Source organism: Uloborus diversus, chromosome 9, assembly GCF_026930045.1.
Source record: "Uloborus diversus isolate 005 chromosome 9, Udiv.v.3.1, whole genome shotgun sequence".
Classification (NCBI taxonomy): domain Eukaryota; kingdom Metazoa; phylum Arthropoda; class Arachnida; order Araneae; family Uloboridae; genus Uloborus; species Uloborus diversus.
In genome coordinates, this window is record NC_072739.1 from 114593049 (window position 1) to 114605712 (window position 12664).

General features: G+C 33.7%; 1 protein-coding gene across 1 annotated transcript in view; it reads left to right on the forward strand.

Annotated features, from left to right (window-relative positions):
• The first annotated feature begins 5207 nt into the window (after window positions 1-5207).
• The window catches only part of LOC129229922 (sulfotransferase 1 family member D1-like), a 33292-nt gene continuing 25835 nt past the window's right edge, over window positions 5208-12664 (forward strand). Inside the window, exon 1 of the mRNA XM_054864301.1 lies at window positions 5208-5581. Within this exon, the coding sequence (XP_054720276.1) occupies window positions 5401-5581 (181 nt within the window). The 5' untranslated portion in view covers window positions 5208-5400. The remainder of the gene's footprint in view (window positions 5582-12664) is intronic.

Consider the following 12664-nt stretch of genomic DNA (forward strand, 5'->3'; position numbering starts at 1 on the left):
AGGTTTTTACCATATTGTTTGGAGGCTTGCTCCATTTCCCTTGAATTAGGATCTTCTGATCAAATCCAATTTGTTAAACAGTTATATTTCTGTTTCATTCATGAAGAAATAAAGATTTGATCATTTGAATTGTTACCTACTATGCGTATATATTTTTGGAAGCTATAAATAAAGTTCTTGTATCAAATCTATGTGTCTGTATATTTAATGTTTTCTACCAGATTGTTATAAATTTTCTGCAACCTCTCGAATTAGCTACTATGTATTTTTTAACAGCTACATCTAGCCATTTCATATAAATCTTAGAAGTGTGGTGGGAAAAAATAACATTTTAATCATTTGAAGTTTGGTTGCTAATATTGCAAATAAGTGTTGGTTCAGTTATGTTAGGACATGATGAGTAAAAGAAATTGTTTCAGACATGCACTGCTCATGGATCCTTCAAGTGTGCATATTAGAGAGGATATGAATTTCTTTTTCAAATTAATACATGATTTATAATTATCTGTTTTTAGCTGATAGCCCTCACACATTTTCACTTGTTTTAGTTTTAGCCATGATTTCTTAGATTTCAAAATTTTGTTTCTTTAATCTCTTTTTCAAGATTCTGTCATTTTTTTTTCAAGCATTTGCAGCGTAGCACATTCTGGTCAAGAGACCCCACAGTAATACAAAGACCACACATAAACTTTGATTTAAATTTTACTTGAAAATGTATAAATTGTTGTAACTTGAAAAAAAAAAAAAAAAAGCCCCTGCCATTCATTTGAATTTTGACGTCTTGAATTCAAATTATGTTTCTTGAAATCACGAATTACGATAGGACCCTACTCGTTGAGTTTCTTGTTTCTATATATAGAATGGGAGTAGAGGACAAATTCACACTCATATCATGCTGGTCATGATATGAGTTTTCTAGGTTAGGTAAAACGAAGCATTTTCATTAAAAAAAACTAGTAATTAGGATAGGTTAATAAAGATAAGATATGACCAAATTGCTCTCGTGCACTTTTCATAAAGATTAAACTTACTGCGTATAATGTTATATCTTTATCATTACCAGAATTAAGTATTTTTAGATGTTTTTCCCAAAAATACTTGATTTTATACAAAAAAAACCCTTCATGTAAAAACTATTTGAGGTAAGCCTTGAATGCAAATGATTTGTAACCATGACGACAAAAATTAGTCTCGCTAAATAAATATTTAAAACATAATATTTTTATTTATTTATAAATATTTTATTAATTTCCTCATTATTTGGGGTTTGTGTATACATATTTTATATTTGTTTTCTCCTATTATGGGAAGAAAGAAGGAAAATAAATTTTTTGATTAATTTTGTATTTAATGACTCAAGAAGCTCAACGGAATATCAATTTTCCTTGATGTGGAGTTGAGATACGTCCATTAATTAGCATATCAATCACTTAAATTTATTTTACCGATTAATCCGTGAAGAGATTATTCTTGGCGTTTTTTTTTTCTACCCTAACCTAAACTCCAAATTCGACATACAGAATCTGCTTTTCCCACTTCTGTAATGCGCTTAGTTGTTCCTAACTATGACATAAACGGAAAAATCGCACTTTTTTTCTTTATAGGAATAAATGTTTTTTTTTTTTTTTTTTTTAACCAACGTTCCAGGAGGGGTTTTGTCACCAACCCTAATCTACGCTACACTGGCTGGGAGTTGCCCCCCCCCCCCCCAAGGATGAATTAATTTCACTACTTTATTTATTACATTTTAATTGACTTTTCTTTTGCATTTTTTACGTAGTTAATTAAAAAGAACACAAAACACACACAGCATATTTGCTTGCTAAGGAAGTATTACTGGAGTCGGAGGCTCAGAGTTGCAGAATACATTTAACTCGCTAGTTTCCAATTCAAGGGACCGTATTATCGCGATTCGTCCACTAATTCTTCTTTGATGGAATCAATAATTATTTTGATTTTTTTAATTTTTCTTTTTTAATTTGTAGGCGCGCCTAAAAGAGTCATTTTGATCCAGGAACCTATTTGCAATTCTTTTTCAGCTTATAAAAAATGCAAAATGAAAGAAATCATATGATAGTTTCTTGGAAAAACCATGATTTTTAATGGAAACGGCATGTAGTATCAATATGTTATCTCGACTGTATCATGGTTTCAAGAACAAATCAGCAATTGTTTTGAAATTCACACAAAAATAGTTTCTGAATTCTTCAGTAAAACTTATATGTCATGATTTTCTTTATAAATTAATTTAAAAAACTCAAGTGAGGTATGGGTTTATTTAATAACCTTGCCCTTGTGTTATAATCTTAATGGCAAATGTTCCTGAGTAAAACTGCTCATTGTCTAGCATCTCGGTGACATTATATTGGGTTTAGTATTTAAATGGCTTGAAACATTAAAGATGTTTTCGGTCCACATTAAAAGTATATTAGTGCAAAATATTTATGTACTTCCAAGTAGATTCCTAGATAAAGGAGAAATAAATTCATTAAAACTTTATTATGAAACATCGAAGGTGGGGCGGGGGAGGGGGCTATTCAATTTTCCGTACCCCCTCCAAATGATTTTTCTGTATCCGCCCCTGCTGGCTGGTCGTCGTATTCGTATTAGTTAATCAGCACAAAGTACTTTTTTTTCATCAGGGACAATTGCCACAATAGGCCATATAGTCGTGGGGGGGGCAGGCCCGTTATTTGGACAGTTTAGTCTTAAAGGAGGGTAGTCTCCGATTGAAGGAAAACTCTAGCTCTGGTGGTCCTGTATTGGTAGGCCCAATTTTTTTCTTGACCAGGGGCTGTGTTTTTTATTTTACTTTGAACTGAGCAGAACCGGATCTATAAATTTTGTGCCCCAAAATCTGTAGGGCTCTTCCCTTTGTAGTATGTGTGTGATGTAATTAAGTCTTTGTGTATTTTTTTATTTTTATTTATTTAATTAACTTTTTTTTTCCAATTTTTTCCCCAATTTCTTGGGACGTTCGGCCCCTTGCACCGCGGGGTCTGCAGGTACGCAGATCCAGCCCTGGAACCGAGGACACTCATGCTCCCCTCTCCCATTGTGCATATATACAGTAGGGGATTCATAACTATATCGTCCAAATAAGCTGTGCTGTCTGTGTGTAGCTCAGAACCACGGTTACAAAGCAAGATTTATGCTTAGGAACAAATGACGTTAACGTAATGCTGACGCGCGATATGCATACAAAGTCGGAATCGGATTTCTCTCCTGAAGAAATACTAAAAATGATGCTGAACAAAAAATGTCAACAGTTTCGGAATAGTGTTGACCTTGCCAATATTCATTAAGATAAAATATAGTAGTTGATATTAGTCCAAAAAATTTTTTATGACTGGTGGCGGGGGCGTCGACACCTCCTAATCCCCAAAAGTGACAATCTTGGAATGAAGAAACAGTTTAATAGTATCAAGAGTGCCTAATCTTTCTCATGAGCGATGTCCTAACTCCATTTAACCCCAGAGTATATTGATATATCATTGTGATCCCGGAAAATGGGCGCTCATATGCAACATTTTGTGAAGAGCGGGCCCAGATATTTTCCCCATGGTGTAGCAGGATTTATTTTCCTCGTGGAAACCGATTTCTGTACAGATTAGAGTTATTAAACATTTGACATTTCTAATAACTTATTCATTATTAGTAGCTAGAGAAATGTTAATACATTTAAAAAGTACTAAAATCAAGGAAGTTCTGATTTCCGAGGGTGCTCACCTGGGGGGGGGGGGGTCATGGCGCAGACTGCCCCATTAAAATATTTATAAGGAGGCGCATTTTTCTCATTTGGGGGGAGGAACGCAATATTGCGAGGGGTGCGCCCTTGCCCTTAGGGGGACACCTCTGTGATTTCTAAGAGGGGAGGGCTTGAGCCCTCACTTGCCACCCGTATGGGCGTCTATGGCCGGAGTACCCCTCCCCCCCCCCCCCTCCGTAAAAAGAGTCCCTCTAAAATGAGGATAAACAAATCACTTAAAACTAGCCCCTTAAAAAAACCTAATTAAAGCAGCCTGTGTACCATGAACTCTCTCTCTCCACTTATATTTCTTCCTAAATAATGTCAACGGTCCTATTCAAGCGACGCATCAAATTAAGGACAGTAGTCCCTGAAAATCTTCATTTGTATGACAGGGGTACTCATGCCCGATGGGCAAGGGCGCAACTCCTCAAAATCGCAAAAAACACAAGAGCAAGAGTCCCCCCGAATGAAAAAACCCCTAAAAGCACCCCCTAAAAATGCCATGATCCTCCCCCTATAGGTGGGCACCCCTGTGAATGGGGACATTTAATACTCAAGAACTCAAGCTATATTATAAAAAGAAAAACATTCCCCAAAAGTCTCCATTAGAGTATTAAGAGATCTCCTTTCCAATACATAGCTCTTAACCCCTTCCGCCCTCTAAAAATGTAGGGACTCTACTCTATAATACTAGTTCGAAAACCCATGAGAACTAGTACTAGTACATCCCCCCCACACACACACAAAAAAAAAAGGAAAAAAAAAACAAATTCAAGGAAAGTCCTCATCGCAATAAGGATCCCACAAAATTCTCATACACATCAGCATTTCTTAAAGAATAGGTAATCAAAAAGGAAACATTTAAAATGCTTTCGCTTACGACAAAGCCTCAAAGCTTTTGTAATATTGATTCCGAGCGTATTTCTCTTTACGCAAGAAAAAAATGGCAACCGACAATATTACTCAACTGTATAATTCGTCATGTAATTTATTTCCTGTAGAATTAGAAGTTTTTCGCCAAAATGAGCGATTATTTTACCAATAAGTAGTCCCTACTGGAGTAGACTACGTTAGCCAATCATAGCTGCTTATTTTCGAGGAGTAGTAGCAACGTCCAATTGCTTAATCCAGTGATTTTGAACATTTGATAAAAAGCCGAAAGCAGGACCGGATCTATAAATTTTAGGCCCGCCTCCCTGCAAAAAATCAACAGAGCCCCGAACTGCCTACTGGATTTCTACGCCACTGAGAGCCACTGGACCCTTTTGTAAAGTGGGCTCCCCGCACCGTGGGTACGTAGAACCGGGATAGCAGAAAGTAAGTAGCGACAAAAAAATGTATTCGTAGATCGTACAGCCATGCGTACAGCTAATAGGTTTCCTCTCCCTCGTGGATATATAGCTTTAGGTATCTTTTCTTGTCAATAGATGGCAGCAGCACAATAGAAATAAAGGACTACACCGAACTACTTCCATCGTTAGGTCTAGTTTTTTACTTTACTTTAAAATTTGACAATTATCGATTTTTTTCACCACTTGTCTGAGCAACCAGTAAAAGAGTTAAAAAGGGAAAGAGCATGATTATTCGAGCGAAACCCTTAAGTTATCTAATATATAGGTCATTTCGTCATTCATCCGTCGGTGACCAAAATGGCTGTGAGTTTGACGTTCGAAACGTTACCCAAAAATGAATCTCTCGCTGAAGATTTTAATGTTTTTAAATGTAATGAATATTCTTTACCATCCTTTGCCATTAAATTTCTGAAAGAAGAAGCTCCTTCTTATGAAGCTAGAGAAGATGATATATACATTGCTTCATACCCGAAAACAGGTAAATTTTTAATCATACTTGCAAACTTTAGTATGTAACTATTTATTTTTGTGCATGCTGCTATTTGAACTCCGAACAATTTTTGCAATGTAAAACCAAAATATGTATTAATCTTAATTGTGTGTTTCAAAGAATTTATTACTTAAACTGGCTCATCATTTAAAGGGGACAGGAGGGGGCTATTTCCCCCTCTGACTTTCAGCAATGTGCATAGGACGTGGTCTTTTTGTTTAATAGAACTACTGCTCTGCCTATGCTAATTATTTATTCATTTTTTTCTCCTTGTTTAATTTTATTCATTTCGTATTTGTATATTTTAATCTATTTCTTCATTTATTTTTTGAACTTTTTGTGATGCTTCTCTAATCTCCAGTGACTCGTCATCAAGACTCGTTGGATGGGTGGTCTTGATGATTTTAATACTAATAATATTTTTTATTTTATAACTTATGACCTACAAATAGCATCAATAGTTCTACAAAGGCTTTAATCCCATGGTACCTACAGTTATACTGAATAAATATATATCAGAAAGTTATTTCAGGAAAGAGCAAACAATAAATTGAATTCCTTTCTGAAAAAGAGTTTCACAGTTTTTTGTTGTGTCTTTATTTTCTGTCGTAAAGAAAGAGGATAGCATTTTTTCAGACCAGAACTGGTTTATTATGGTTCACTTTTAGAAAACCCTTGTAAAAAACACTTTTAGAAAAATCAGAAAACTAATATTCTAGTTATCCTAACGCATTGAAGTTTATGAAGACTCATGTTATTCTGATTCTTGAAAAAAATTAGTTGGTTCTGGAATGAATAGTGCAAAAGAAGGTAGAAGTTGGGAAGTTCATTAATGATTGATCTTTAAACTTGATTTTTTTCATCAAGCACAAAACAAACATAAGTTAGTTACAATATTAGATAATATTTGTCATTAAAATTGTAACAGGGAGTTGTTTTCTTATTTCAGCCAATCTGCCTTGCGTCCGTGGAAAGTTGGTTCCCTAAACAAAGTTCTGTCAAAAAGTTAATGAATTGAGCATTTTCAAAAAATCTAGAATTATGAGAAATGTTCAGTGAAACGCATTATATGAAATCAAACTACTCATTTAATTTTTTGATGAGAAAAAAAAGTAGAATTGTGGGCCAACGGCCAACATGCCCTGACTCCCCCTACTTGTTCCTTTTAAAACTACCTATCTTTTTAAAAACATGGAACACATTACATCCTTCTCTGTTGCTTTGTCTTTCAAAATAATTTGAGTACATTGCTTTTTTTTATTAAATCTCATTTAATTAGTTTTTATTTATTAATTAGAATTATTGCTATTGTATCTTTCATTGCAACTTTTTTCGTGAGTTTTATTTTTCAGATCTTATAATGTCTTATCAAAATAATTTTTCTAACTGTTTAAATTTCAGCATTAAGGTTTAAGGTTCCCTCGTTCGTCATTCAAACCAAGAATCAATTTTGGATGTTTCATTTTAACTAATAATTTCAGTAAAGCATTATTATTAAGTATATTACTTCTTTTACTATTACTTAACTATTTGGATTTTAGTAGAAACGGAAATAGGGTGGCTAATAAGAGAAAAGATTTTAACAGTTGGGATTCAAATAATCGTGCAGCATTAAATAAAAGTAAGATGGGCTTACTTAAGGTTTTTTATACAAATGCTCGTAGTATTAGGAACAAGATGGAAGAATTGAAAAGCATAATTATAGATGAGAGGTTGGATATTATTGGAGTTACTGAGACATGGGCTACCAAAAGTGATGATGATTTATTATCTATTGCTGGGTATAATTTGCTTAGACAAGATAGAGTAGGTAAAAGAGGTGGTGGGGTTTTATTTTATGTCAGAGACACTTTAACTTGCAATGAATTGGTAATTAATGATAAACCTAATGAGATTGATATGATTTGGCTGGAGTTGATGAGCAATAAGGGAAATAAACTACGTTTAGGGAACATTTATAGGCCACCCAACTTAAGCCAGGGTCAAGATGAACAGATGTTTAGTATTATTAGTGACATTTCAAGCAAGGGGTCAGTCATTATAATGGGAGATTTTAATTTTCCAGGAATTGATTGGAATAATTTTTACCATAGTAATAGCAGAGAAGAGGAATTTTTGAAAGTAATTGGTGACTGTTTTTTAGATCAAATTGTAACTCAGGGTACTCGACAGGACGTGATTTTGGATCTAGTTTTCTGTGATATGGAAGGTTCTGTTCAGGGGTTATGTGTAGGGGAACACATTGGAGACAGTGACCACAACAGTATTAGGTTTGGGATTAAATTTGATACGCACAAAGTAGAGAATTTTAGGTTTGTGCCCAATTTCAGAAATACTGATTTTGTGGCACTTAGACAGAGTTTGAAAGCAGTTTTTTCTTCTGGATTGGACAATAGCGATGTGAATCTTCAGTGGGCAGAGTTTAAGGAAAAGCTAGCAAAAACGGTTGGGGATCATGTTCCTTTTAGGAGAAAGGGTGTCAACACTAAAATTTGGCCAATGTGGTTCTCCAGGGAAACTAAAGACGCTCTAAATTACAAGCAAGCTGCTTTTCATAGGTTTAGAGAAACTGGTCACAGTGCAGATAGGCTCCAATATTGTAAGGCAAGGCGTAAATTTAAGTATTTGGTACGGATTCAGAAAAGAGAGTTGGAGCAAAGACTGGCAGATAACATAAACAGGAATCCCAAGAGGTTTTTTTGCATACGCTAATTCGGGGAAAGTTCGAAATAGTCATATTGGGCCACTGGTTGATGAGCACGGAATTTTAATTCAGGACGATAGTGATATTGCTAATGTTCTTAATAACTTTTTTTCGAGTGTTTTTAACGATAACTGTATCTCAACAGTTGACACCAACAAGACACAAGCTATAGTACAGCTTGAGGACTTTGTATTTTCCAGGGATGACGTTTCACTTCATTTGAAAAAAATTAAAGAGACTAAGGCTCCGGGACCTGATAATATTTATCCAAAAATTTTAGTTGAATGTGCGGAGGAATTAGCAGATGTAATCGTAAATATTTTCAATGCTTCTTACAACTCGGGGACAGTGCCAGAGGACTGGAAGCTGGCTAACATTACACCGCTCTTCAAGAAAGGGTCTAAAGGGAGTGTGGGAAATTATAGACCTGTGAGTCTAACTTCGGTGGTTTGCAAAATTTTTGAAACATTGATAAAAATTAAGATAGTAAATTTTCTAGAGACTAATAATCTATTGACTAGTTTTCAGTATGATTTCAGGAAAGGTAAATCTTGTGCAACTAATTTATTACATTTCTATGACAAAGTTACCATGGCTTTGGACAATAAGAAGCCTGTAGATGTTGTTTACATTGATTTTCAAAAAGCTTTCGATAAGGTACCGCATGTTGCTCTACTTAGCAAATTAGCTGATATAGGAATAGGAGGGAAAACTTTCATTTGGGTAAAAAACTGGCTGACCGGAAGGAAACAAAGGGTAGTTGTAAGGGGAAATTACTCTAATTGGAGTGAGGTTTTAAGCGGGGTTCCTCAAGGATCAGTGTTAGGGCCTGTTTTGTTCATTGTTTTTATGAACGATATTCACAAAAATATTTCTGGGAACATGAATTGTTTTGCTGATGATGTCAAAGTTATGGGGACTGTAGATAATGAAGAACAAGCAAAACAGCTGCAAGAGGATCTAGATCATATTACGGAGTGGGCTGATAAATGGGGTATGGCTGTTAATGTTGGGAAATGTCAAGTGTTACATTTAGGGCATGGAAATAAGTGTACAAGTTATTATTTGCAAGGTTCAGTCATTAGTCAGGCAGACAAAGTTACTGATCTGGGGGTCTTAATAAGTCAGGATTTAAAGTTTAGCCAACAGTGCAGCATTGCTAGTAACAAGGCCAATAAGATGCTTGGGTTTATCAATAGATCTATTTCAAACAAATCTAAAGAAGTTCTTCTGCCCTTATATAGAAGTTTGGTAAGACCTCATTTGAAGTATGCTGTTCAGTTTTGGTCTCCTTATCTTAAGAAAGACATTAATGTATTGGAAAGGGTTCAAAGGCAAGCTACAAGGCTAATAAATGGACTTTCTCACTTAGACTATGATTCCAGGCTTAGAAGGTTAAAAATGTACAGTCTTGAGCAAAGAAGAGACCGAGGGGACATGATTCAGTTGTTTAAATTTATTAAAATGAAAGATGTTACGGGGCTGAAGTTAAGCACTGAAAACAGGACAAGGGGTCATTGTTTTAAGCTATTTAAATCTCAGGCTAACATGGATATTAGGAAAAATTATTATTATAGCAGGGTAGTGGAACCTTGGAACAGCTTACCGGAAGAGATGGTAATGAGCAAGGGAGTAGACAGTTTTAAGAGGGCCATTGATCTTCACTGGGGATTGTAAATTGACTAGGACCAGTCTAGCTGGGCCCAGAGCCTGTTGCTGGTCGTCGCTTTTGTATTTGTATTTTAGTGTCTGGACAACCCAGGAAGACTTTACAAAGACCCCCCCCCCCCTTGTTTAAGAAGCTGTCCGCAAATTTCCTTAATGAAGTTTATTTATGTCATTCATGAAGAAATATCAGTTTGTACCAATATTTGATGGCTAAATAAATGGAAAATGGAATCAAACTTTATGAATAGTCTAAAAACCCTTTTAGCACCAGTGGCAAATCTGTGGTTAGATGGCAAAATGTTATAAGATACTTTTTTCAAATTTTTTATTGCAGCAGTTTTAAAGTTCAATAAACTAGAAAAAAATCACAAAATTTTCTTAACCCATAAAATTTCCCAGCAGTATTTCAGAAATTAGTATGTTTATAAATGTAGATCATTTGTAGATATATATAAAAGGCACTTCAAAAAATGAAAAAACTCAATTTAAAAAAAGAGAGAAATTTTGCCTTCTGAAATATGAAAATGATATATAGTGTTGTCCCCTACACAGTGGCATAGTCTCTCCCCCCTCCCCCATAGGTGGAGTGATACTTACTGATATGAGCATATAAGTTCATGAAACTGAAAAGTTGTATTCAGACATTAAAAAAAAATTAAAGTGCAAAGCTGGTCTAAAAATCAAATACAGTTAAACTCTTAATATCAGGGTTTTTTTTGTTTTTAATCAAAAAAGTTGGATTTTTTTTTATTATTTATTTAAATCAGTTTTTTGATTTTTTTTTTTTTTAATGTTTAAAAGTTTATAGGTATTAATTTCTTTACTTTAAAACATATACTTCATACAATAGATGAATCCATTCAACTTACTTTTAAAATTAAGATAAGTTCTCTAACTATTCAATAATATTTTAAGATTTATAAATACGTTATAATGCGTTATAAGATGTGATTTTGTTTTATGCTATGCTTAAAAATAAGGTTTCCGTTATCATGTACTTATTTAGTGTAAAAAAATATGTTGAACAATTATTTTTCTGAACTATATTAGGCATGTATAAGAAAAACTCCAAATTTTTATTTTGTTCTAAACTGTCAGGGTTGCCACGCCACAGGGAAACCTGAAGAAACAGGGAAAATACAGGGAATTCAAAAATCAACAAAAAACAGGGAAAATGCAGGGAATTTTTAAAATTTCCTCTAAAACCTGGAAAATACAGGGAATTTTTAAATTTAAATTACAAAATCAATGCCCAAATGTATAAACTACCAAAATAAATGATAATAAAAATAATATTAATAATCAAGTTCATTCAAAAAATAAAATAAAAAATAGTAATACTTAAAGTTTTTTTTTTTCCTTTAGTAAATATTAAAATGTATATCATAAAAACAAAAAATATTTGTTGTTTGATTTGACATGCGTCTTCAATTTTATACTAGTTTAATTTTGAGAGCATGAAATTAGTCGTTAATATTCATTATTCTACTTAACTTTGATTTTTAAAAGTTCAAGTAATGAATGGTTACAAGAGGGCTTTTTTTTTCTTCTTGTGTAAAAAGTTTAATTTATTCAAATTATCCTTATTTTTATATTTTTATTTGGTATTCCCCCCCCCCCCCCCTGTGATTAAAATATCGAGATATTAATGTTCTTTTTTAAATATCAGTGTGCACTTGTTTGTCAATACAAAATTAGTCTGTAATTTTGGAGTAAAAGCAATAGAGTGGAAATCTGTTACACACTCAGAAAGAGCATTTTTGCCTGTTGAAGTTAAGATAGTATAATGCAGTGTAGTTAAACTTAGAGAAATACATTCTAAAAATGCAAAATTAATTTATAAAAGTAAAATCAACTGATTTTAATTGATTTTGTTAAAAAAATCACTGAATTCAAATCAATTGATTTAAATCAATTCTTTTTTTTTCTTAAATCACTTGATTTTAATCAAGCTGATTTAAATCAAACGAACCTTGGTTAATACATGGTTAATAAGAAATCATGGCTAAAACAAACATTTTGTTAATAAATTTGGGTTTACTATTGAACAATATTAAAAACGTCACGGATACTAGGTAGAACAAAAGAAAGTTTTGGTTTAAGATGAACAAAAGTTCTGACCTCTTTATGGAAAAATTTCCTGATTGAATATATATTTTTTCCCTTATTTTTTGTGTCATTGCAGAAAGCTCTCCATGCATTCCTAATCCTTTGAGTACTGTATTTTCCTGTATATAATCCACGGATTATCTGTTAAAAAAGTAAAATTAATGAGGTGTAGATTATACGCTGCTGCGGGTTATCTGTGCATTTTTTTTCCTCAGCCTGTTGCTGGTCGTCACATTTGTATTTGTATTTGTATTTGTATTGAACCTCAATATTTCCATCAGGATTCGCCATTAGAGATCGTGAACCCTGCCTGTATGTTGGTTATTTTACATCGCTGGAATGTTCTTCTTAGCACTCTTAAACCCTGCCTGTATGTTGGTTATTTTACATAGCTTGAATGTTCTTCTTAGCGATCGTTAACGGTGCCCATATGTTGGTTATTTTACATAGCTTGAATGTGTTTCTTACGCGATTCAGGCTACGTAAAATAAACAACATACAGTAAAAAACAAAATCTTCTGCACAAGATTAAACCGTTTGCTCCTTTCTTGACTCTTTGTCTTCAAGTAATTAGCGTACTATAATGACAA